Genomic DNA, 25,483 nt, shown 5'->3' with positions numbered 1-25,483 from the left:
AATCTGTGGGCTCACACGGTCAAATTGTACATCGGAGAACAAAAGTTGGAAGCATAAGTTCATACCTATGTGTGAACACTAGAGGCAAAAAGTAAAAGTATACAAGACTTAGAGGCTTGTGCGTGACTTCATATGAATTCAACCTTCTGACTTGTTAATCCTAGACACGCTCTGTTCCCGCTTTTCAAACCAGAAAAGAAACCTTTGAATATATTGCAAAAGTTCATCTACGTAGCTAATGTATCTTTTAACTTACCAAATCCGAGCTACTCTTAACTTGTACAGTTTCGTTTTTTTCTTCTCTTTTGTAAACATAATGGTCACTAAAAACTTTCAAAATATTATAATTATCGCTATGTGTGTTTACAAAAAAAATAATATCATTATATTAGTTAAATTTAATTAATCACAATTAAAACTAAACTTAAATTAATAAAAAATTTATTTTGCCCTTTAAAAATTATATTAAAATAGTTCAAAGTTATCCAATATTTTACCCAACAATATATTATTCACGTACTTGTCAAATAAGTTTTAACCCATACAGTAATTTAGTTATAGCTTTTCAAAAACCTAGAAAAATATTTATACATTTTTATAGTACAGTGATAAAATGATACTGTATCAAAATACAAGGGGGCAAAATATAATTAAGCTTTAAAATTAATCTATTAAAAACCAACCATAATGACACTTCTAAAAGCATCAACAATAATTACAATATATTAAATGATGTAATGATAATTATGATATTTTAAAAAGATTAGTGTCAATTATGTAAAAATCCACAACTTTTATATATCTTTAGTTACAGCATCTATTCCTCTAGCGAATGTAGTTCGACAATGCATGTACTATTATACTTTACATACTTGACCCGAGCTGGAAAGGAAAACTGTACTTATCATTGAACAACAAAGTACTTTGTAAAGCTATACGAGGATTATTCTATACTGGCAAAAAACCATTATAGTGTACATCAGTGCATTCATATTTCACACAACAAAGAGAATTGCCTCGTGAACAGCTACAATATTGGTAATGCCCCCCCCTGATGCAAGCGGACATCTCAATAGTTTGTTCCTGAATGTAGTTAGGATCCTTGTTAAACCTATTCGGATGCTGTTTATAGTCACGATTTGGCCTTGAGTTTCTCCAGGCTTTCTAGATGCGCCTTCAACCAGGCAAACTCATAATGCATCCTCTCCATGCGAGTCTCTACCAAGTGCATTTCTTCTTTAAGGTTTCTAAATCGCTTTTCCAACCACGCTATGCTATCTGATTGGTAATTACCAGGGTTGCTCATATAGTTATCCGGAGTAACTAGGTGGACTTCAGGGGATCTGGTTAACAGAAGAATGACAATTACCTGCAAGCAACAGCAAGGCCAAAAAATGGAATCGATATTTGTAGTATCAGAAAAAAAATGTCAGAATGTTGACGATTATGTTCTTCAACAGTTTCAGTTCCAATGACTTTTGAAAGAAACGAGCTGCTAAGAGATCACTAAAGTGGGTGGGATGTCGGTAATGAATGAAGCAAGAAGCCACAGAAAAAACTTACCTGCATTAGGATAAGGATAGCCACAAATGCAATTACTAACATCAGAGGAAAATGACTTGTTTTAGAATACGGAAGAAGTATGGACCGCAATTCTCTGAAAGTGGATGCTAGAGATGTTCTTAGATTATCTTGCGTAGGCATCTCAATGGGTGGAACAGCACTAGTAGTACCAGTCACATCACAAGGAATGCTTGCAGGGTTAACTGTTGCATAGGTCTCTTCTAAAGACTTTGAAGAATTTCCTAATTCAACAGTGCTACCTCCGATTGCCCTATTCTGATCAGTAACTCCTGCTGTATAAACATTATAGAAACCAAACCATCATGATATGCCAAAATACCAACATTAAGTTTTTTCCTAGAAAAAAGATTTGCCATGTTTACTGCATCATGATTGATGCTTCTGCACAGCTTGCACATTTAAAATACTAACCTTCTGAGTCCCCGATATTCTTCTGCTTCAATAATTCCTGAGCCTGGAAGGCATAGCACGCGGTTATATTTTTCCTTCTGCAATATTGACATGAAACCGATATACAAAAACAAAATATTTCAAGAAATAAAGAGAGAACATACACTCTTGATCCAAGTTGCATAAACTTCTCGGCATTCATCTTTGGTTGACTGCTCTATTTTTCCTGTAAATATATGTTCAGAGTGGGTAATAAGTACCAACAATGTTTGGTTGAAGGATACTAGCAAGTTAATATTGAAGAACAAGATATATCGAAAAAATTATTAAAGCATTCTCCAGTAAGATGCTTGATTGTGTCAGATGCATGAATAGCATCCTCTCATCCATCACACCTAGAAATCCTTTGTCGACTATGTTAAAAACAACCGATTGACCCTTTCCTACTGACTAAAAGCTCCAAAAGATAGATTGTAGACATACTGAAGAATATGTCTTTCTCAGATTCTTTCATGGACACTGTTTCAATATATATATTTCATGGACACTGTATCTTCAACTTAAGAAAAAGAAACAATAGACATTGGGTTGTGTCTCACTATGTAGTTCTCACTAGGTATGCCAGAGCAGTTTATGACTCCTAAAAAGATGACCAATCTATAGAAAAAGCATCTGCATCAGGTCCACAAGTATTATCGCAAGATAACATGAATAACAAAAAAGCATTACCATCAGATTCATGGTTCACATAAATTTCACTTCATACTAATGCAACAATAGAGTCAAATAAAATGGAATCTAAGTATAGAATATGTACAAGTAACAACTGTGAGGTATTGGCAGTTGATTATTCTTTTTAGAGAACAATTCAAGCTTTCTGTACGGAAGGACATACCTTTAAAAATAGTTCTCTTGGAGAATGCGACATTTGAGAACACCCTGAGAAGGCAACCATTTCCCTCGATAAAATCTTGTCTAATATCCCATATCCCCTATATATAGAACAAATAGGACAAGATAATTCATGTGCTCTGTTCACTGTTTTGGTCAAGAATTTTTGCAATATAAATGTAGGCCTGCTCTACTATGAAATACTTATTAGCCTAGGTGAACATGCGATCATTATTGGTATGTTACCTATATAAATTAATTAGTCTAAATTTATGCAAAAAGATCCAACACAACAGATTTTTATTTTTTGGGGACTAAAAGCCCAACAGAGTTACTAATATAGAGTTTGACACACAACTTCAATATTAAAGGCTTAGTGCAACTTAATAATCCTTGAAAGCAATTAGGTCAATTGGCAGGCAGTGCTAACTGTGAAAGAGTTCTTTTGAGCAAACAAGGATTAACTTGTACAACTGAAATCTGTTTTTAGGGTTTATATAAGACCAACAATTGTAGGTATTTATATACTCTAAATCTGGTTTTATACATCCACAAGAAAGCAGCACAAAATTAAAGACAGTCTAACGTCAAAGCACAAGCATTATAATTTCTATGAATAAAAGAATAGATACATGCCCCAACTTTCCTATTTCTTGTGCAGCTCTATCGCTCAAAGGAATTTAAACATGCAACAAACAAATGGCCATGCCAACCAGCACGGGGCATGCCGATCAGCACTTATCGTGCTGGCAGCGTACCAACACGTAGCACGAGGAATGCCGCACGGCAACTCTCCTAGTGGCGATCCGCTCGTCGTCAAGCTTTCGTCACCGCCATTGTCGCCTGTCGTGCCAGAGAACTCCGTCGATGAAAGCGTCGTTGTTGCATCCCATGTGGGGATGCTTTAGCCCTAGCCTGAGGAAGAAGACCTCGAGCGGGTGAATAAAGACTTAAAGTTGCATATTCAGATTTGAATCCGCAACTTTAAGTCTTTATTCACCCGCCCAACGATACAACGACGCCTTCATCGACAGAGCTCTCCAACAATGAACAATGGCGGCGAGCAGCAAGCGGCGATGACGAGGTCGAAGAGTGGAGCTAAGTAATCTCTCTCCTCTTTTTCTCTCCCTCTCTTGCGGCACATGCTTGGTGCGTCTGTGGCACAGCCATCCATGCATCGGACAATTTATTTACTATACATCATTAGTATACATGTAAATTGTTGATGGTATCAAAAGATTAATAAATACCACTCAACATTTTCTAAGATGCAAATAGGTAAAAAAAATTAGACATGGGCTTTGAATGTCATACCTCAACACAGAAGTGATCCCCATAAGGCACCTCGCTGACTTGCTGAGATGTCTCAATCATTATATGGCTGGTGATCAATAATATGTGAACATAAAGATGTTAAGAGCTGTTCCCAATTATTTTCACAAGACAAATATAGGTTTCAAGAGTTTCATTCATGCATAAATGAGAATATTCATGTTCTTCATAAGAAGTATATAATGAAGATAGCTGAAAACACTAGGGTAACAGACAAAAGAACGGACATCAATATGTTACTTCTTAGTATCAAGCATTATCAAGTGGCATATAGGTTTTAACCAAATAAAAGCCAAAATGAGGACGGCTTATTTGTTCTTTTGAACTCAATAAAAATCAAGAGGACAATGGTAAGTACTGATATACATAAAAGCAAATTGCAGGCTACTTTCTCTTTGGTTGCTTCTGCAGCTAGTGATTCAGTGCATAGCAATGGGGAGGAGCTTAAGGACCTACACTCTGGTAGAGTGACCCAAACTACAAATGAAGGTATAAGGCATATCAGATGACTAGAAGCTTCACGCTATTCTCAAATCGCGGATATTAACAAGCATTATTGCATTTCAACTTGTTTATCACTGTCACCTAATATGCACTATAATCTCTATTAAACACCATATGAACCATTTGGATGCATGCAAAAGATGTTAAAATAGCCACAAATAGAATGACTTCATAATCATCAACAAATTGCAGAATAGTACTTGTTCATCAAGACCACGGATTGGGGAAAGTAGATAAAACTGATTACTGATTTTAACATCCAAAGGTACATGACCACAGTCAGAACCAAAACAGATGCAGGACTCAGTTAAAAAGCCCACAAATTGATGAAACTAAACCAATAAAAAAAAATCCTAATAGACAACATTTGTACAGGAATCAGCCCAATCAGTATAACTACCCACTAATATCTAATTATTCAACTGCAATACCAGTTAATGGATATAATAGGATACAACTGTAAATGAATGTGTGCATTAAGCCATTAACTTATAAAATAATACAGGAAAATTCTATTTGTATAATAAATTAACATTTCCTCATACATAATCTGTATTAACAAGTTGTGATGCAACAAGATGATGAAAATGAATGCCAGGATACAAGAATGGAGGTTGAGGTTACCTGTTTCTATATACACGAAACTTCTGCACCTCCTGGCAGTTACCAAATTTTGCACCTTGAATACAACTAAAAGAAATCAAAATAGATATTACAAATAATAGTAATAAATTAAAAAGAAACTTCAGTGAATAAAGTGAATTAGAAGGTAATTTGTATTTACCAAGATATATTTTCACTGGATGCAGAAATGAGACATTACGCACATATCCAAACTGTTCATGTTGACGCCACGGAGTGCAGCGGAAATCTGGAAGCACAACGGAATAGCATAAGCACCAGAAGATGATCTTAGTATCTGTTTGTGCTATGAGACTAAAGTATATTACCCTTGTCACCACATCTTTTGTGGAAATCATCCAGAAAGTTAAAACCATGATCAGAGATAAAGAAATTGAAAACATCTTCCACACAAACCTACAATCATTTGTCAAATACTTTAATAATGCGTCAAGGATAAGCTGAATAACTAAAAGGTACAATAAATTAAGTTTGCATCACCGGAAACTTAGCCTCTGCAACCATCGTGAAATAATCAGGCACTGCAAATTTGAAGACTTAAGTGTCAAATCTGCTTTGATTAGGAAGTATAATATATACTCATACCCGATAAAACATCACTTTTAAAACTAAATACAGCATAATAGGTGAGTCATATAGTGTCAATAAGCATTTAAAGAATATGGATATTCCATATTGTGCATAAAAAAGAAGATCGCTCACCATTGGGAGCATCAGCATCTTCACATTGCCAAGTGATAGGGCTCACAGGGTATGAATGGTCAACATTTTCTTCTGTTCCGTTCTGCTGAACTTCTAAGGATGTTTTGGACACATTGATGTCAAAGCTATCATTAGCCATAGATTTACATTCTGAAGTATCTACATCCTTAATCCTGAACAAGAGAAATGAAACAAGATTAACATCAGAATATGATTAAACCAGTTACTTTCTTGTTCAAGATGTAACCTGTATGAGGATGGTAAATCATCTTCATAGCGTCTGGATTCTGTTGTCGCTTCCAAAATTACAGGTCCATTGTCTGGGCTGCTGCCCTCTGACTTTGAATCCTGAAGCAGAAATTAATCACTAGCTCTACACTACATCTTGAAAAAGCCGGAAAAATGACATGTATGACTGGAACAGTGCTAAGACTTGTACTAAGTTAAAACTTATTTAAGAGCTTTATTATAAGTTTGTAACCTATGAAAACTTACAGTATCTAAGTAGTATTTATCTAGCACCCAATAATTATGTCACCTTCAACATAAAATAAAGGGCAAATACTGTTAAAGGAACATCAACTTATCAAATCTCCCTAAGCAGCAGTTAGAGCATATCTAAATTCTCTTAATGCACATTTAAACTTTTCGTAAATCTACAGACTATCATATTCTCAGTAATCTTGCATAAATTAACTAAGTGGACGCATGGGTGTGCAAGCATGAAAATGAAGAATTCCAGCATTATCGGATTTTGAAATCTCACACGTCATGTAATAGATAACTAACTGGCTCATATATTTGCAAGTTGTTTTAGCAGTTCTATGTGAAAATAAACAAGGTGCAAATTTGTAATGGATCAGTTGGTAAGCTTTAAACCTCTTCCTTCTGGTGGAAAATCATGCACCAAAATTTTAAAAAGGACCACCAATTAATATGAGGAAGCTGCTCACCAAGGAATCTTGGAAAGCTTTGGCATCACTGCTATGCTGTGCCCAGCTATCAATAATGAGACGATAAGCTTCATCGCGCGATAAGAAAGACCCAAAAAAGTGCTGCCAGTTCAAAATAAAGACATAAGGAGCTTGGAGCCAACATCATACAGAAGAACCTTAACAACTTATTTCTTTTTCTGAAAACCCAAGGAATTTAACAACCACTATATTCAGACAGAAATTTTAAGGACAGAATTCCATCTGGTTGTGCTACAAGTTTCAAACTAACTTCCAGTCTACTTAGAGAAAAAAGAACCAAAAAAATTCTCTTACCCTCTTCCCTCCAGTAAGAATTTCTATAGCATTAGGAAAAATTGCGGCTGTCTTTGCTTTACGAACACAAGTGACTTCATGAAACGGAATTATTTTCTGCATAACAAATCCATGTAAGAACAAAATCTCTGTATTTGGTAAAGACAAACTTCAAAGAATCATTCAGTACCTTTGTCTCAAAACCAAAAATGTTTGAATAGAAGCAGATGTGATGAATAAACAAGTACATATGGCCCTGCGAGGGCAGAAGATAGTGAGTTGACAGTAATAATATTGTGATGCAAATGACTTAATAAGATACTGATTATTTAACATGTAAAAGAGGACAACTTAATAAGATACATAGAAAGTAACGGAAAAAAAAACTGTACAATAATATACATGCATCGTTCAGCAACTCATGAATTACATGAAAGACATAAGTGAATGCGTACCTGTAGGAGGATATTTTCTTGAAAGGCACAATTAAAATCTTGTACAAGAACCTTCACAGAAAATAAAAATAATAATAATTAGAAGGCCCAATAGAAAGTTATCCATAAGTATGTGTCTGGTGACTCTAACTGTCCAGATAAAAATTAACAACGGTCCAATTATGTGTCTGGTAGTCAATTCCATTTGATTGCCCATTATAAACCCACATGAACAAACTTTATTTAGTAGATGAACATCAAGAGAATGGCAGGCTCCTCGGGCATGGAATAGAGAAGCAACCCTTATGGGGCTATAATCGAACAGATTGCTAAAGGTATTCAAGAAAGAAAAATTTCAAGTTCATTTAGGCATGGAAACTATAGAAGAACTTGCTGCTTGTCATCGGACTCATGAAGCATTCAAATTCAATAGCATGCAAAAGTTCCAAAGGAGGAGGAAACTAATACGACTTCAATATATGCTAAGAAAATGATCAAGATTTATCCACAAACAACGTTATCTTAACCCAAGAACACCAAAGAAAACAAGAGCAAGATCCAAAGCAATCACACTCCCGGTGGCACTCCCTCGCAATCACAGAAAACAGAGAGGGGCAATTGCGCCAACCAAATCCACAACCGCACTGACCTCATCAGGGGGAAGTCGAAACAGCAGCCGGTATTCCTCGCTCCTATTCGCCAGACCCTGACCCTACCAGTAGAAACCGAATCAAGATGCAAGAACCAAGACCCCCAACAAGGAGACGACGACGAAAATTAAAAGAGTTCGAGTAGAGTACCAAGGCGTCGACATCTCTCCGATCGGGGGTATCGCCTGAGTGGACGGAGGAGCTCTCGGAGGCGGCGTCGGCGTCCGTCCTCCCAGCCCTTGAAGGCGAGGAGCGGCAGGGTGACGCCGCCGGCATCTCCGTCTTCTCCCTGCTCGGCGAGGCCACGGCCATTGGATCCGATCCCCGTGAGAAGCTCTAGGGTCGAGATCGAGAGAGAGAGAGAGAGATGAGGTCGGTGTGGGTGGGTGGGTGTTTAAAAAACGGTAGTTCTTGTTTCGCTTGTGGGATGTAGACAGAGTGGGGGAAAGAGCGAAGAAGAGTGCAAGAAACGGAAAAAATTATTTCCGACTATTAATATAAATAAATAAATAAATGTCGGTTCGGCTGCGAGTCTAATGTCGAGCCTCTGCAGGAATAGTTGTACGAAAATTACTACATCCGAAAATGTAAGCTACTGCTTTTGGAGTCCTAGCCAGTAAAACCGGCACACGTAGCTGTGCAGTAAATTCCTGAAAATGACCATACTTGCGATCAAGGGCAGTTGATAAGGACTGCAACGTACCGGTGAGAATTTCCCTAATTTAAAACAAACCGATGAAGTTGAAATTAAAATTGAGCTTTTTTTTAATTTAAAAAAAAAAGAAACTTTCAAGTTGAAATTAAAATAAGGACCAAAAGGATGTATCGAAAAAATAATATTTAGAATTTTTTTTTTTGGAAGAGAGAAAGGAGATGAATACAAATTTGTGCAAAAAAATTACTTGTTTCTTCTTGTCTTTTATTTTTTTAAATTGGTTTGTCCTAGGTTTCTACAATTTAATAATGTAATATTAAGTTTATTTTTATAGTTGATGCGTATTTTATTACGATAAAATAAATTTATTAAAATGTAAAATAAAATGTGCAATTTTATAAAAGGAATTAAAAGGAAACAAATTAATCGCTGTCTTCTCTGATTTATTCCTCTAGCTATTTTTGAGAATTAAGAATAAACCAAGCCTCCTTCCTCCAGAGTCCAGAGCTATTTATTTATATTTACTTCAACATTTTTAATTCACATTTATTTTTAAAAAATGTCCCTATCCCTCAGCGCTAGCGAACGTCTGGACTGCCACGTCATCAACTCTCGTATATAATAGAGTGCCACGTCATCCATATTCTATTAGCGTGTTGCTGTGGCAATACGACAAGATTGGTAGTTGGTTCAAACAGCTGGTCCACATGACCACATCTCATTGACTTAAACTCGAGTTTTTGACCAAATTGGCTCTATTTTAAAATTTATTTATCAAAATAAATAACACTTAAATTTAAATATCAAAATATTTTTACTTATCACGGTAATAACTAAAATAATTTATGGTTAAACATTTTAGTAAAAAGAATTAAGAGACGTGAAACATTATCTAAAGCGTTTCGATCAACAGCTCCATTGACTCTTATAACTCTTTTAACTATAATATCATAAGGTGGGCTGAGCAAATGAGGCCCAACTAGCCCAACTTGAGCAGCCTGGCCCAATAAGAGCTATTAGCCTAAATAAATCCTAAACACCTAAATATGAGCTGTTGATTTTAGTCTTTTACATGGCCTAAGAGGTTACAATTTAGAGCTAATTAATATCAACTTGTATGGGGCTTTGTTGATTAAAAATCATTATAGCCATGGAATTTTCTTCCCATGTGATATAGGCAACTATGGGACATAATGATGCAGCTACAGTGGGCATTATACAATTCAATAGAGGCTAATTTGGAACCCCCTTAATGCCCCATGACCAATAAAAGATTTATTAAAGTTTCATATGGTGGAAAAGTTGGTAATGGGGTCTTATGCTGGAACATGATATGATGCCATGATGGAGAATGATCCCATTTTAGCTTTATATATATTATATATATATATATATATATATATATAAACTAATTTTCAGGTACCTTTATGCAAATTTGGCTCTCAGCCCACCTCACACTTTAATCTAAAATATTTATCAATTATATATTGTCTTAAATAAGTGTTGAACAACTTTTAAACTATTTTAAATAATTTATACAAAGGCAAAATACTTTCTTTAATCTAATTTTAGTTTTAAGTATGCTTAATTAAAATTTACCCTGCAATTATGATATTTTTAAAAGATAATTATGTTAAAATCTCATTTATTAAATGTTAAATTGTTTGGAAATTTCTAATGTTATGGATTTTGCATGTGATTTAAACCAAAACTGTTCAAATTTTATGGGAAGCATAGGTAGTAGTAGTAGTGTTGAAGAGCCTAGCCATGGTATTATAATATTATGTACACCTTGTTCCTTCCACCTAGCAAAGATCATAGGATTCTTGGTGGCCATTTTAGAGATAGAGTGAGGTAGATGATGGCTGTCCCCTTCATTTCTTAATGATGCAAAACAATTGTGATACTGATAAAGATTGCATTTGACAAGACAACATGAAAAATATTTATGAAGCCCAAATACCAAGGTTGGATCTTTAGTAGACTATGTATGCATCCACATGTTTGATTAAATGATTAGGTTAAGTTCTTGATGCCTATCTCTCTTGGTAAAACCTAGGGATCCTCCCATTTCTTTTTCTTTATACCTTCTTTTATTCAATACTATTCAGCTGTCTTTAATTTAAAACTGTTACAAAAATATATACACATAACTTTTTTATTATAATAATACAAGATCTAATTAAAAGTCTCTCTTTTGGTTTTTCTTATAAGGAAGGGCTAGGAATAGCTCATCAGGCTATTCTCATGTTGGAACTAGAGAAAGAAAGAGGGACATGGTCAAGGTCACTTGTATGATTCCTTTCCAAACTTTAATCTGATAAAGCCTGTGGAATAGTAAGTAGAAGTAGTGGTGGGGCCTTTATTTTTATTTTATTTTTGCTTATATTTTTAACCATGTACCTACTAATCTTACACCATATGAATGCTTTGTTTTACTTTGTTGTTGTACTACATTTACAAAAAGAATTAGAAGGAGATCCAAAAAGAAGTGTGCTTGTTATTATTGTCTCACTCCATGACTGTACTATATTGCTTGCTATTAATTCTTTTTGTTCCTTTTTTTTAAAAAAATATATCCAAAGATAAATATTAGAATATATAAGTACATTATGTGCATTCTTTTATTAAAAAAAAGAAGTACAGTGTAGAAAATAAATGCCACGTGTATATTATCCAGCCGAATTCCCTTCTCCTGATCAATATATCGGAGAAAATAAATTTAGCTCCCTCGGAGGGTGCTATTATAATCGATTATTATTTGATTTTTATATCATTTGTATTCGGTTTGTAAAATTAATCATTCAGTAGTCCCTTGTCCCCTAGTAATAAAATACTTATAGTATATATTTAAATGTGTTTGTTAAATTTAATATTAGTTTTTAGAATAGTAAAAAAGAATTGTAATTATGATATTTTGAAGTAATAAGACATTCACACCTTAATTTAAATTAAACTAAGAAATAAATTAATATCTGAAGGGAATAATTAACTTATTTAAGAGGGGAAACCAAAGGATAAATGATACGTCCTAAAAATGACATCTTTGTCTAGTCTAGCAGACAACAACAATACCACCGGATCAAGATAATTCAACGGCTGTGATTCCATCAGATCGCATCAATCACTGTACCCAACGGTGGATGATACCTCAGAAGCGATGGCGACAGGTAGGAGGGGTGTACCGCAAAAGCGACGCAAAGGTGGGGCCACCACTGGGGCCCAGAGAGCCCAAGCTCCAGATTTAAGATACCTTTAGAGATTAATTAAATCCTAATCACACATTATTGGTGCTAATTGAAAATTAGCGCTGCCGAAGAGATATAAAAAGAAGAGAGAGTTTTTGCACATCGCCCCTTATAGTTTACTCTTCTTGCAAAACACTCCTCTTTCTGCATAATCTTAAAATTAATGGGGTGGGCTTTTTGCAAATATTCGGGGATCGATTTGTAAATAGAGCATTCCTCGTTGCGCTCTCTGTCTCTCTCGTACTCTTCTCTGTTACTCTCTTCTTTTTCTTCTCTCCTTTGGCTCTGCGGAGAACGAAAAGGAGAAGAGGAAGGAAACGGTAAATGGAAGAGGAGGAGTTGGAGTTCAGATAAGCCGTGAAATCCTAGCTCGAGCTCGGCAAACCCTAGATCGAAATGTATTCGAGATCGCCCCCTTCTCGTATCCGGAGGTGCGGCGATTTCTTTCTCTCTTTTTTATTTCCCTCCTTTTTTTTTATGCTTCAAATCTTCTATTTTTCGGCCGCGGATCTCCGAATTGTTCTTCCTTTGTTGTGATTTGTATACTCCCGAGGAGAACTTTCTTTTTCTTTCGTCTTGCGAAGTGGAAGTTTCCTAATGTACGCTAACGGAGTGGAATGTCTGGCTTCTTCCTTTCTTGTCGACAAAGTGTTTGATTTAATCTTTTTTTTCTGCTACTGTTCCTTCTTTTGGAGATTTAAAAGAGTGTTTTCTTTCTTTTTGGAAATAGTAGCTTTAATTGCTAGTAGTGGTGGGATATGATCTTTGTTCGAGTTTGCTGGTTGTTTGATTGGTAAATAGAGTTTTTAGAGGCCTGAGTTTGTCTATTGCGTTTGTTTTTGATCTTTTTCATAGGTATCTGGAGGAATAGAGAAGGAAAAAATTCTTTATTTGCTTCTTGGTGTTATAGTGCTTGCTTCTAGAGGTAATATAGAGTTCTCTTTAGTGTGAAGAACTGGGAAACCGAGCTGGTTCTTTGAATTCGTAAGGCTAGAGGAAGATCCATCTTGAGATTTCTTGTGGACCTATCGTAGTTTTGCCAAGTTCAGTGTGCACATTACGGAATCGTGAATTGGTGATGTTAAAGATTCCATGGAGATGGATAGGATTTCTGAGAAGAAAGTGCTGCCCGATAAGCCCCTTTTGGTCGCTCAAGCATCGGATTTGCACCAAGATGATTTGAGGACCGAGGAAGGTCCATCCAGTGCTCAGAAATCTCGCATTTTGGGCTTGCCGGCAGTTGTAAACGCATGGAAAGGGAAGAGCTCATATCCAGAAGCAAAGGATTTGGCAGCCGAGGGAGATAGCTTCAGGAGTATTGACTCGTCCGAAGATGGGGTCCGGAGCTCTTTCTCCGGGGCAAGCCATCCTCCGGAGCCTGTTGATATGGATCTCATGAAGACGGTATATGTCGCTATAGATCAAGGCGAGTCCGAAGAGGTTTGCCTGATGAAAGGCCTGTCTGTCAAAGGTCCTTTTATTGATGATCTTTCAATCCGAGTTCCAGGTGTGAAACCAAATACTGTAGTTCCTACCCCAAAGGAGAGCTTCGTTGAAGAACCTAACCAGTCAGTTGCAGCATCCCCTCCATTTTCTGTTCCTCATGCATCACAGGCCATGGAAAACACGACCTTACCTCATGATTCTGAAGAAAAGGAGTGCGTGTGGGATGCTTCCCTGCCTCCTAGTGGCAATGTCAGTCCTCACAGCAGCATTGACAGCACCGGTGTTGCAACTGCCATGAGTGTCGTGCACAGCTGCACAGGCACTTATAGAAGTGAAGGGATCAACAGTGACGGTATGTTAAGTGCAGAAAGGAATTGCGAGAGTGCTAAGGATAGTGTTAGAGGAGACTCGCTTGAAAGTGCAAAAACTAGCATTAGCAGAGCAAGTGATAGCAGTGGGCTTAGCGATGATAGTAACTGGAGCAATGTCACAGGGAGTGCTAATAAGCCTCACAAGGGGAATGATCCAAGATGGAAAGCTATTCTTGCTGTTAGGGCTCGAGATGGTATTTTAGGAATGAGCCATTTTAGATTGCTCAAGCGGCTTGGATGCGGTGACATTGGTAGTGTCTATTTGTCAGAATTAAGTGGGACTAGGTGCTACTTTGCGATGAAAGTGATGGACAAGGCATCCTTAGCGAGTAGGAAGAAGTTGAACAGGGCTCAAACTGAAAGAGACATTCTCCAGCTTCTGGATCATCCATTCCTTCCAACATTGTATACACATTTTGAAACTGATAGGTTTTCATGTCTAGTGATGGAATTTTGTCCTGGTGGAGACTTACACACGCTGAGGCAGCGGCAGCCAGGAAAGCACTTCTCTGAGTATGCAGCAAGGTAATATTCAGAGTAAGAAGCTCTTTTTTGTCCACTTATCTTATGTGCATTCAGCTTTATCTCACGAATCTCATCTTCTCCTTTGGCAAGTCAAAATCACCCTTGTTATGTATAATGTCTATCGATAGCTGATTTCTATTTTCATGAAAGAGATTTTGGTTGAGATATTGGCTGGTTTTACGTATCCTTCTTATTCCTTAAGAAGCACATTGAGATGCTGCCAAGATTATATTTACATAATGGACCAGAAAAGGCATCTTATCAGTTGTGTCCATTGTCATTATTATTTCTTGCAGCATTTAACCTGCAAATTTAATGATAGAGAGAAAATTTTGGCAATAGGTAAACAGAATGTTAGCCGTCCATCAAAGAGAACCTTAATTTGGTAACGCAACTTTCTTTAGTCAGCTAGTACAAGGCCTTACATTGATGTTGGTGTTAGGAATGTTTGTAATACATTTTTATACCTATTAACATATTGTATTAGCATGGAAGGATGAGAAGAGCTTCTATGGTTTGGAAAAAAACATTCTATATGTAACTAGTGGTTTTAAAAGTGTTGGGATTTTATCTGTCGAGGGGATCTTTTAACTTTTAAGTTTTAAGGCCTCTAATCTTTTCTTCTTTTCATCTTTCATCCTCTGTCAAGGATGAGCTCTGTTACAGACCTATCATCAATTACACCCTCGTTGGAAATGCTGACTGAAGTAAATGCATCCAGATTGACATTTACATATGGAATATTCTCTATCTTCTATTTCATGCTTTTCTTATGTTATGATCATACTCATGAATAGCTTTATCCCTTCCCTAAGAAATATTGAACTGCACCGCATCTTAAATGACTTCATATGAAATTACAGAATTCTGGAATTTTCAGCTAAAACGGAAGGTCATGATATGTTCTTAACTTCTTATCTGCAACAGGTTTTATGCTGCAGAAGTACTTCTGGCTCTAGAGTATTTACACATGCTCGGAGTTGTTTACAGAGATCTGAAGCCAGAAAATGTCCTTGTGCGGGACGACGGTCACATCATGCTTTCAGATTTTGATCTCTCTCTTAGGTGTGCAGTATCCCCAACACTCATAAAGACATCCTCACTCGAGTTTGATCCTCGACGGACTGCTGGAGCTTTCTGCGCCCAACCTGCCTGCATAGAGCCTTCATCAGTCTGCATTCAGCCTGCATGCTTTGTGCCCAAACTTTTCCACCAGAAGAGCAAGAAGAAGACTAGGAAACCAAGAGCTGAGGCAGGGCAGCAGGTTGCCACCCTTCCAGAACTAGTGGCTGAGCCAACGACTGCTCGATCAATGTCCTTTGTCGGAACCCACGAGTACTTAGCCCCCGAAATCATCAAAGGCGAAGGCCATGGAAGCGCTGTCGATTGGTGGACCTTCGGTATCTTCCTGCATGAGCTCTTGTACAGCAAGACACCATTCAAGGGGTCAGGCAACCGGGCGACATTATTCAATGTGGTTGGCCAGCAGCTTAGATTCCCAGAGTCTCCATCAACGAGTTATGCGAGCAGGGATCTGATCAGAGGTCTTCTAGTTAAAGAGCCCCAGCATCGTCTTGGTGTGAAAAGGGGAGCAACTGAGATAAAGCAGCATCCCTTCTTCGAGGGCGTAAATTGGGCACTTATACGATGCAGCACACCGCCTGAAGTGCCGAGACCGGTCGAGGCCATGCTGCCAGCAAAATTCGGGTTAGCAGAAGGGATGGGGAGCAGCAGCAAGAGGATGGTAGGAGGAGCAGACATGAAGTCTGCAGGCAAGTATCTGGACTTCGAGTTCTTCTGAAAGTTTCTGATCATAGGATATTATTCCTATTTGTACTGGGTCAGTTTGTTATTCATGTGTTGGCTTTGTTATCAATGATTAATCTGATGAGTACCACGCAGCTGCAACTCTGAATTCGGATCTGACAATAGATTACAATCTTGCCTTTATGCATGAAGTGCGTTGCCAGGAAAAGGAGGTAATAAAAACAAGTCATCGACTAGGACATCTTATTTGAAATGGGATTTTGGCATAGAACTTTTGACTCACTGATGAAAAGAAAAAAGAAGAATCTTTCAACAGATAGTTTTAGTTGTTGCATAGTTGTTTTTAGTTGGGACTTGGAAGTGCCTACTGGAAAGTGGGAAACATTGCCCCTGACATACAAAAGAAGAAGGAATAAACTTTTTAAAAAAAATTAGAAATACAAGTTCTCCTTATTTTTCCTTCGTAAAAACATTTGTTTTTTTAACAAGGATGAAAAAACAAATATAAAGAACAAACTTAAATACATATTGATACAATCTCGTCCATTAATATTAGCATTATTAGATACTATATTATAATAAAATATATTGCAAGCATCTGCTGTAGAAAATATATGCAATAATTTAGGTTTACATCTACTCGGTCGTTAATTGCATAAAAATTCCACCACCCTCTTCTTGGCCATTTTATCAACGCGTGGATTGCATGCATGCACAGAACGTAACAAAATTGCAAATATATTTTTCCTCACTCCTAAAAATTATCTCATGGAAATTAAAACTAGAAGCACACGAACATCCTTATTTCAAAGATAACAAAAGGAAAAGAAAAACAAACAAGAAAACTACACGAACATAATAACTTAAACCAAGAGAAGAAGAGATAAAAACGAAACACCACCACCAACAAGGGTAAAACTACAACTACAAATTGATGCACATATGCAACAAAGCCCCTGATAAAGTCCACAATTTTGCACTTAGGTCCTTTGGGCCTGGTCAAGTCTCTGCTGAGCCGATTCCCTGAAATCCCGAGCCTTGGAGGCGAGTCTACCCTTCGCGTAGTCGAGTTGATCCGCTCCAGGCGGGTGTTTACCGGTGAGGTATTGGTACATCCAAGAGAGAACCGAGAGCGCAGCCACGCCAAATCCACCGGAGGTGACGAAACCCAGCGCGAGTAACGACACCGCAATGGCCCCGGGTACGAGCACTGGGCTAAATATGACCAGGAGCGGTGTGGCCACCGTCAGTGCGATTACCGTCCCGGCTAAGATGAGTCCGGAGAGGACAAGCATGGAGCCGCCTAACATCGCTGCACTCACCGCCTTCACTGCGCTCACCGCCATGGGATGGCGCTGGATCTGGGCACCCCCCGGACCCATTTGGTGCTCTCCTCCGCCGCCTTGGTGCTCCGCCATCGATTTCTTTTCCGTGGGGTAATAGAGAAATAGAGAAGAAGTGAGGGTTAATATAGAAAAAGGTGGTGGACACGTGGAGGGAGGAGGTGTTCGGGTGAGGCGTGTGACAGCAAGAAGGGGACGCGTGTGAAGTAGGTTTTGGAAGCTTTGAGGAGGAGAGTAACCGCGGTTATCGGATCCCGGTTCGGTATATTGGGCTGGGCTTTGACAAATTCTTGTGATGGCCCAAAATTTTGTAACTAATTTTATATGGGCCTTGGGCCTTCTTGTTAAGGCTACTAAACCTTAACAAGAAGGCCCAAAGTTAGATAATAATCCAAACTTAGGAATATATATAATGTCCAAAATTCATACATATATATATATATATATTTTTTTTTCTCCATGCTAATGTCCAAAGTTGGTTCAAAGACAATAAAAACTAAACCCACCACATGGTTTGTTCATAATCACTTTTGCCCTCATTTTCAAGAACATAAAGTCATAAACACTTGGTTACTCTTTTTTCTCTTAGACAATATTAAGTTGCACGATGTACTTATATGTGGGTGCTCCATGAGCCTTGAGCCCATCCACTAGCCGAACAGCAAAGGATGGCTATGTGACCATATTTGCTTTAGATTCCATCACCATATTATGAAAGGACTTGGGACTTGTGGGGCTAAGAGAACACAATGGAGAGGGTCCCATAAAATGAGATGACAACTCCCACAGCTGTAGCACCAGTCTTGCATTTAATTCTCCAAACCGTGAGCTTATCTTCCACCTACCAACCAAGCATGAAAACTTAGTCTAATTTGGATCGTGACCACATGATTAATAACATATTAACTTCTAAGACCATGGCTTTCATATCTTTATTTGTTGCTCTGAAAGGAGAAAAGGAGGAGAGGAAAAGAAAGAAAGAAAGAAAAGAAATCACTCATAGGCTGTCTGTCTCTTTTGCAAGCTTTGTGCAAGTACTAGAATTTGAGCAGATTAGAACTATAGAAAGTTAATGGTTTCCAGAATCTCGATTGAAGGCTGTCCTGCTGCTAAAACAATATCTCATTTGATGCCAGAATCATATTTATATAATATTTAGTGGTTCTAGATCTTGTTGTGTTGGAGAAAGAGAATATATATATATATATATATATATATATATATATATATATATATAATCAACTTGTCATACAAAATTCCTTCTCTTGTTTCAAACCACAAGGATAGGAACAAACATGCAGCAGAAAATAATTTTGGAACACTGGCAGTTAGTTCTACAATCTGCATACCTGTTGCATATTATTTTGGAACACAGACATTTAGACGATCAAAATGGCCTATTTATCGTACATATAAAACAGAATTTATTAACATGAAACAAGCTATGGTGGTACGTATGACTAGAGAAAACTTTCACCACAGAAAAGTTTTATTAAAGCGCAAAGCAAATAACCAAACCATTTTGCCTGTACATGAACATTCCCCCTCCCACTTTCCAGAAAGGGCAAAAAAATTAGGACAAAACTGATATCTACACCAATTAATCTCCCTCACAACAAAAGATAGGGAGTTTTTTTTCCCCCCTTACTTCGTGATAATAGCTATATATACTTCTTTCCTTGACTTATATTAGATAATTTGGACTGCCAAAAAAAAAAAATGAAGGGTGTTCTAGTGAGTGGAACCAGCTCGCCGACAAACAGATTCAAGAGCCTCCACGAATAAGCCTGAGAACCCGGCCATTGCCTGGAAGACACCGGGCAGGCCTGTTTGGATGTTGTTGAGTGTCATTGACCTTGTGACCTCCACGGCCTTGGCATGTCTTGTCATCTCGTCCTCCACCTTTCTCCGGCATGCGGCGATTTCTGTCTTCTTCTCTGCGAGTGGGTCGCGAGTATCAAAAATTTGGCCATCATTGTCACGGCCGCTGCCTGGAAGGGCGATACCGACCATTGAATAGGATTGATAATACTTCTTCTCAATGGATCTCAGAGATCTGGACTTCTTTTCAAGCTCTTTCGAGTAAGTTTCAGCCCGTTTTTTAATCTTTAACTCATCTGCCTGCTTAGTGTAGATTACATGAATGACGTTTATAAAACTTTTAATGGCCTCGGAAGCAACAGTGTCGGGAAGGCGGTCAAGTGCTTGCTTCCATTCATCGCAGAAGGCAGTAAGCTCAACTGAGATAGCAGAGGAGTGGTCCTTCATGGGATTGTCACTGCTCACCTGGAAGAGGGTGAGCTTGAGCCAGCCATAGAGAGCACGGATATATTCTCGCTGATACTTGATGAGGCGATTAAAACTGGAGTGCCAAGAAGAGACGGCAGCCTCAAGATCCCGGGTGGCCAGCCTGTGGAGGTCTGAGGTTGACTCACCGACCGAGCGGTGCACAAGACCACGGACTTGCTGGACAATATTATTCTGGATCTCATGAAATTGGTTCATTGATCTCCACATGTTCAAAAACCTGCAAGTTCACGAGGAATGTTTCAAATATTCATCTTGCTATGCGTCACAAACATAAGTGCAAAGCTGGATGTGAATAAAAACTCGTGAATGGACATGAGGAGGATCCTTTACCCATAACAAAGCTCAACAAGTTGCGGAGCAAGTTCATTGTCTCGGACTCTAATAATGGCAGAAGAAGTAGTAGTGACAGCCTGCGAAGTGACGATGATCAATGATTGCAACTTCTTTAAGGAAGCCTTGGTCTTGTCCAGTTTAACATCATCCTTTCCCCTGTATTCCTGGCTCTGCAGTGTTGACAGCTTCTTCTCATGTTCAATCTTTGCATTCTCTCTTGCCTGCATGCATATCCGGGCATAAGAAATAACCAATTAGTGCATCGCACTGCAAAAGAGATAAAGGCATCAACATACAGCTACACACACAACAGATAAGTTAGACCGCTTCACTCATAAAGGAATTCTTTCATGCAATTTCTTAGTAAAGGAGATTGACCATCTTCTGCAAACATTGCTCTAAGTTAAAAATGCTATGCTGTAGAGAAAACAAACCTGTATGTCTTGGAAATGGCCTTTGTTAAATTTAGTGACGGATTAGATGGTAATGTAAAAGCTGATAACATTCTTTAGATAATGTAATTACGTTGGTAAATTAACATCGGCAGTATATGGATCTTGATGAACCGACATCCAAACATTCTTTATGTAAGACATTGCATACTTATCAAAGCGCTTAATTTTCCAGCCTTCTTATTCTATGTCATGAAGACTTTTCTTTAACTGCTAGAATGTTATATTCCAAAAGAATTCAAACATATTTCAACATACTATAGTTGGCTAGCATTTGAACAAACTATCTTTATATCAGTCTTCTTGCAGTAGCCTTATATGAATCAACAATTGATCTAGCAAGATTACAGGATGAACAATTAGGGCCTAGTTAATAAATTCTTTGTGCATAAACAAAACAGTTTCATAAACCTAGTGCACGCGTAAAGTCAAATCTCCAAGTGAACTAAAAAATTAAACCCACGAATATTAGGATTTAGAATAACTGCAAAACACTGTTTCTTTGATAAAGCCACTTTCTTTGTTTATGATTATGCTCAAGGATCTAGCAAACATTAGTAGCAAATTCTTCAATGATCCCACAACTATGTCAGATCGTCAACCTCTCATTGCTATTAAAAAAGGTAAGGGCACTGACAGCATTCACATGGCAGACAAACTGGTGGTCTTGGCCCCTCTTTACCATGCCTTCTGAGATGTGATCACCTTTTATGACAGCTGAGCTCATGATGGATGCAATAAGCCAAAATCTATTATTAACCTTCAGGAAAATATGTGACTTTGTGATGTAAAATGCTAAAATTTTATTTAAAGGATCTCCTTGGCTCCACTCATGTGCATATGAAACAAGAAGCCCCACCTGACATTCTACGGATTTTCTATCACTGCACAACCCATCTACCCAAGATTTTTCAAGTTCACTCATCCTACCTTGCATTAACCATAACTTGTTCATTGCTGAACTTCAATCTTCCAACTATTAAGCAAATCTCAAAGAAGAAAACATGTGTCCTTTTGTCTACCATGCTCAGTAGTCCAATTCTGGAAGGCCCAACAACCCTAGCTAATACCGTAATCTCCCTGCCAAAGGTGGGCGAAGTTCCAGTTGCTCAATATTAGTGACTATGGACCAGAAGATAGTAAATTAATAATTGCAAGTTGCTTGCTTCTACCTAAATAGTAGTTGGCTTCCCCTACTTACAAAAAACCACTCCCCACCAAACCATTCTCAGCAGAATCACATGAAACGCTACATCTTTGTATAGTAAAGTTACAACTAATGAAGAGCTTCCTCGACTAATCCACAGTTCATACGATACAAATTTAATCCACCATATTGAATTAAGTGTCAAAATTTTGTAATAACCTCTAAATCCAATATAGTATGGGAAAAAAGAAGAAGAGTAGGTTTTTATACCTTGACCTCCTCGTATAGCTTCTTCTCCCAAGCCAAGAGCTGCTCCAAGGTGGAGCCATGGCTCTTCCCTCCGCTGGACTCATCCAGTGCGCCGGTATCGAGCCGATACTTTATTGCCAACGGTGGCTTGGACGACCAGGTCGAGGATAGCGCGCTAAGCACGCTATTCGAATGGTATACCGTCTCTGCCAATATATTTATTATAAAAAAAAAAACTTATGAATTAATCATAGCTTAATTTAGCTTAATGGAACCCTAATTACCCGTGCCAAAACACCAGTGGCTTACTCTTGAGCTGACGGAAGCTGCGATCGAACTGTGCGCGGTTGATCTCGAGGAGCTCGGAGATGGCCTGGCCGGCGGCAGCCGCCTTAGCGAAGTACTCCTCGATCGCCGCCGCTATCTCCGCCATGGTGCGGTGGCGCACCACCAGCCTCATCTCCGGCGCGGGAACAGCCGTCGCCGTCGTCGTCGTCGTCCACCTGGCGGAGGACGATCCCGCCTCCAACCTCACCGGCTTCATTGCCGACGAACCTATCTCCGATCCGATCTCCGACGGCGCCCCGAACTCCGATCTAGCGCAGCTGATCCCATCGGATCTCGATCTCCTCTCGTCGTCCTCCCTCTCCTCCTCGGATCTGGAGGAGGAGGACGTGGTTACGGAGCGATCGTCCCATTCGGGACAATGGATCTCCTCCCTTCCTTCTCCGATCTCGTCATCGTCCTCCTCCCCTTCCTCCTCTTCCTCGTATTCGTCTTCCCGTTCTTGAAGGCGGCGGAGGCGGTTGGCTTCTTCGAGCTCGGCCTTGCGGCGATCGAAGAAGTCGGAGTCCGGAGGGGAAGGAGGGCGGAAGTTTTCCAAGTTTTCCCAGTCCCAGACGGAGGACGACTGCGACGGCGTTGTGGCGTAGGCGGAGTTGGCACGTGGTACTCCGCTGGGGTAGTTGTTGTGTTGCCTCAAGGAGGGGGATGGGCTCGGTCTGGTGAGTATACGGGGAAGCTTGGAGCTTGCAATGGCGGGGGAAGGGGAAGGGGAATCGGAGGGGAAGTAGCGAGGCGGAGGAGGAGGAGGACGGGGTAAGGGAGTGGGAGGTGGGAGTGAAGATGCGGGAGTGATGGAGCGGTGGTTGTGGTGGTGGTGGTGGTGGAGGAGAACGGGAGGGGTATTGTCGGAGACGGCGAGGAAGGGCTCCCCTGCGGCGAAGCGGGTAAGGGAGGATGCTGTGGCCAGGAGGGAGTTGAGGTACTCGGAGTGAGCTGCGGCGAGGAGTTGGCGGGACTCGACCGCCGACTTCATGAGGCGGCGCCGCTCCTTGCACCGCCGCACCGTGTCCTCGTTCTCTACCCGCGACGCCGCACAACCCATCGATGACAACGACGGCGACGGAAAAGGGAATGGGAATGGATGATGTTGGGAAAGATAAGAGATGGAAAGGGAGAGGGAAAGGTGAAGAAAGAGAGAGAGAAAGAGAGAGAAAGCCAAGACTATGTTAGACTCTATCTAGTCTTTCTTTCCCACTACACTTTACTTTTCCTTTTCTCTTTCTCTCTTTCTCTCTTTCAATAATCAATACCATCAGCCATTCCGTTCCAGTCCACGGTTACGGGGTTAAAATTAATCGGTAGTTTGGTTCGCTTTACGCTCTTATCGGTCGATAAAACCGTAATAAATGGATAGATCGTGCGGCTGAGATTAGATACGAGATGGATCGATTCCGGCGATTTATCAGAGCAATTTTTTAACCCCGTATTTGGCTGGTTTAAAAGTAGAGGTAGCACGTGCTACTGTCATAGTGTACGTTTTCCACGCCGGTTCGTCTCTTATTTCTATTTCATTTAATTCGTTATAATTAAAAATTAATTCTTTTTTATTTTATTTTTAAAAAAAAAAACTTCATTTGGTGGAAGTTGGCTTTTAGGGCACATCTTATATATATATATATATATATATATTTAGTTAGATCGTGCAAGAAGATGGAGGGTAGCTGTAAAATTTAATTGCCAATGTTATATAAATTAATCTGAATCCTGGAGTCAATTGCCTCCCCCGCCAAAATGATGAAGCCAGAAGCCCCCACTAGATTCTAGAGGAGTAACGAAAAGAGTCATCCTCCACTCTTACTTTTATTTATCATGATAGAGAATGCTGGATAAAAAATAATTATTCAATAAGCCACGGATGGTGAAATAATATGAAAGAGATGAATGAAGTTAAGGATCCAAAGCGAGAGGTAATTTAAAAGGGAACCGAAACATGACTACTTGCAGAGTTGCAGTTGCACCCAACACAAGCATGTGCAGAAAAGGCCTTCTCTTTTGTCCCCCAATCCCTCCTAACTTTCGTATCTTATATTCTCCAATTGGCAATTGGTCGTCCAACCTTTTATTTTCCATCATCAGTTTTAACTCAATCTATATTTACGAGAATAAAAACATCAAGGGTCGAATTGTGAATGTGAAGAAGTATCAGGGTACGTATTAGTCGAGTACTGTCATGCTCTTGCTATTTATTCTAAGCAAGCATTATTATTCTTCTGGTATTCGTCTAAAAGACACCCAAGTTGGGAACCCCGAAGAAGAACCACGCACCTGATTCTCGACGGCTTTGGAGACCCCTTTATTGGTGTCCACAAAGTTGGTTCCCGTGCATGTGGCCAAAGTGATTGGAGATTACTGCACGCATTTCTACGTTATGCCAATGCTATCGTATGCCTTTAATTTTCTTCTTTCTTTCTTTCTTTTCTTTATTTTTTTTCCTTTTTCTTCCTACTTTATAGACTACTTTCAAGAAAGTTCACGAGATTTGAGAATATTTCGAGTTAATTCCACCTAAACTATAGCCAATTTTCACATTTTAAGATAATTAGAGAGTTAAGAGAATTAATGCATGATTATCCTAAAAAGATAGTTTTATGTAATTAGATGTTAGAGGAACTGGAACCTTATTATTCTAATCGGGCCGAGCCTAGCTTTCAGGCAAATCCAAGGAAAACACCACTCTGGGGTCTGGGCCCGTTTGGTTTTCCACCAAATCCAGCATTCGTATTGGGCTGGGTCGATGGTCGAACACTTAGTGGGCATTTCTTCTTTGATGCGTATCAGATGTTTGTTGTTTTGCTTCATCCGGCCATTTCATTACAATTACTAAAGCCGAAGTTTCGCAGAGCCTACTACTAATGCTTGGGGATTGGATTGCCTTAATTCCAGGTTTCAATACGTCACAACTTAGTGATGGAAAGA

At 39.0% G+C, this 25,483-nt stretch overlaps 4 protein-coding genes across 6 annotated transcripts; 1 reads left to right on the top strand and 3 right to left on the bottom strand.

Annotated features, from left to right (window-relative positions):
- Window positions 1-883: 883 nt before the first annotated feature.
- LOC140794145 (protein VASCULAR ASSOCIATED DEATH 1, chloroplastic) lies at window positions 884-8,840 on the bottom strand. Of its 3 annotated transcripts, none has more exons than XM_073146029.1 (18): window positions 8,527-8,840; window positions 8,376-8,438; window positions 7,748-7,798; window positions 7,483-7,548; window positions 7,314-7,409; window positions 6,999-7,100; window positions 6,293-6,393; window positions 6,046-6,218; window positions 5,824-5,864; window positions 5,652-5,739; window positions 5,486-5,572; window positions 5,326-5,380; window positions 4,180-4,246; window positions 2,870-2,966; window positions 2,139-2,200; window positions 1,996-2,038; window positions 1,564-1,856; window positions 884-1,369 (listed from the first exon to the last, which is right to left on the bottom strand). In XM_073146029.1, exons 1-18 carry the CDS (start codon window positions 8,686-8,688, stop codon window positions 1,133-1,135), a joined length of 1,884 nt encoding a protein of 627 aa, XP_073002130.1. In that variant the 5' UTR covers window positions 8,689-8,840; the 3' UTR covers window positions 884-1,132. The 3 variants fall into 3 exon arrangements, with proteins under 3 accessions (XP_073002130.1, XP_073002131.1, XP_073002132.1); XM_073146030.1 differs by having other exon boundaries at window positions 1,564-1,853; XM_073146031.1 differs by having other exon boundaries at window positions 8,376-8,432; window positions 8,527-8,812.
- Window positions 8,841-12,510: 3,670 nt separating this feature from the next.
- Window positions 12,511-16,522, top strand: LOC140794313 (serine/threonine-protein kinase D6PKL1-like). Its single transcript, XM_073146298.1, has 3 exons — window positions 12,511-12,710; window positions 13,135-14,621; window positions 15,549-16,522. The coding sequence occupies exons 2-3, from the start codon at window positions 13,372-13,374 to the stop codon at window positions 16,420-16,422; spliced, it is 2,124 nt and encodes a 707-aa protein (XP_073002399.1). The 5' UTR covers window positions 12,511-12,710; window positions 13,135-13,371; the 3' UTR covers window positions 16,423-16,522.
- A 588-nt stretch (window positions 16,523-17,110) lies between these two features.
- On the bottom strand, window positions 17,111-17,820 carry LOC140794055 (oleosin 16 kDa-like). Its single transcript, XM_073145868.1, has one exon. The coding sequence runs from the start codon at window positions 17,804-17,806 to the stop codon at window positions 17,369-17,371; it is 438 nt and encodes a 145-aa protein (XP_073001969.1). The 5' UTR covers window positions 17,807-17,820; the 3' UTR covers window positions 17,111-17,368.
- Window positions 17,821-19,192: 1,372 nt separating this feature from the next.
- On the bottom strand, window positions 19,193-23,846 carry LOC140794325 (protein ROLLING AND ERECT LEAF 2-like). Its single transcript, XM_073146325.1, has 4 exons — window positions 22,532-23,846; window positions 22,244-22,428; window positions 20,372-20,595; window positions 19,193-20,258 (listed from the first exon to the last, which is right to left on the bottom strand). Exons 1-4 carry the CDS (start codon window positions 23,607-23,609, stop codon window positions 19,463-19,465), a joined length of 2,283 nt encoding a protein of 760 aa, XP_073002426.1. The 5' UTR covers window positions 23,610-23,846; the 3' UTR covers window positions 19,193-19,462.
- Between the last annotated feature and the right edge of the window lie 1,637 nt (window positions 23,847-25,483).

Source organism: Typha latifolia, chromosome 8 (assembly GCF_019914945.1).
Source record: "Typha latifolia isolate L0001 chromosome 8, TyphaL0001v2, whole genome shotgun sequence".
NCBI lineage: Eukaryota > Viridiplantae > Streptophyta > Magnoliopsida > Poales > Typhaceae > Typha > Typha latifolia.
Note: the sequence above shows the minus strand (reverse complement) of the source record. Positions and strands in the feature narration are given on the sequence as shown.

What these genes read in the sequence shown, in the direction of transcription:
- LOC140794145 (XM_073146029.1), bottom strand. Translation starts at nt 8,688, where the DNA reads ATGGCCGTGGCCTCGCCGAGCAGGGAGAAGACGGAGATGCCGGCGGCG. An exon ending in AAGCTTTCCAAGATTCCTTG is followed by an intron (nt 6,394 to 6,998) that starts GTGAGCAGCTTC and finishes TTTCTGCTTCAG; the next exon opens with GATTCAAAGTCAGAGGGCAG. An exon ending in CAAAAGATGTGGTGACAAGG is followed by an intron (nt 5,573 to 5,651) that starts GTAATATACTTT and finishes TTGTGCTTCCAG; the next exon opens with ATTTCCGCTGCACTCCGTGG.
- LOC140794313 (XM_073146298.1), top strand. Translation starts at nt 13,372, where the DNA reads ATGGAGATGGATAGGATTTCTGAGAAGAAAGTGCTGCCCGATAAGCCC. An exon ending in TTCTCTGAGTATGCAGCAAG is followed by an intron (nt 14,622 to 15,548) that starts GTAATATTCAGA and finishes TATCTGCAACAG; the next exon opens with GTTTTATGCTGCAGAAGTAC.
- LOC140794055 (XM_073145868.1), bottom strand. Translation starts at nt 17,806, where the DNA reads ATGGCGGAGCACCAAGGCGGCGGAGGAGAGCACCAAATGGGTCCGGGG.
- LOC140794325 (XM_073146325.1), bottom strand. Translation starts at nt 23,609, where the DNA reads ATGGGTTGTGCGGCGTCGCGGGTAGAGAACGAGGACACGGTGCGGCGG. An exon ending in CAGCTTCCGTCAGCTCAAGA is followed by an intron (nt 22,429 to 22,531) that starts GTAAGCCACTGG and finishes ATATATTGGCAG; the next exon opens with AGACGGTATACCATTCGAAT. An exon ending in CTTGTTGAGCTTTGTTATGG is followed by an intron (nt 20,259 to 20,371) that starts GTAAAGGATCCT and finishes GTGAACTTGCAG; the next exon opens with GTTTTTGAACATGTGGAGAT.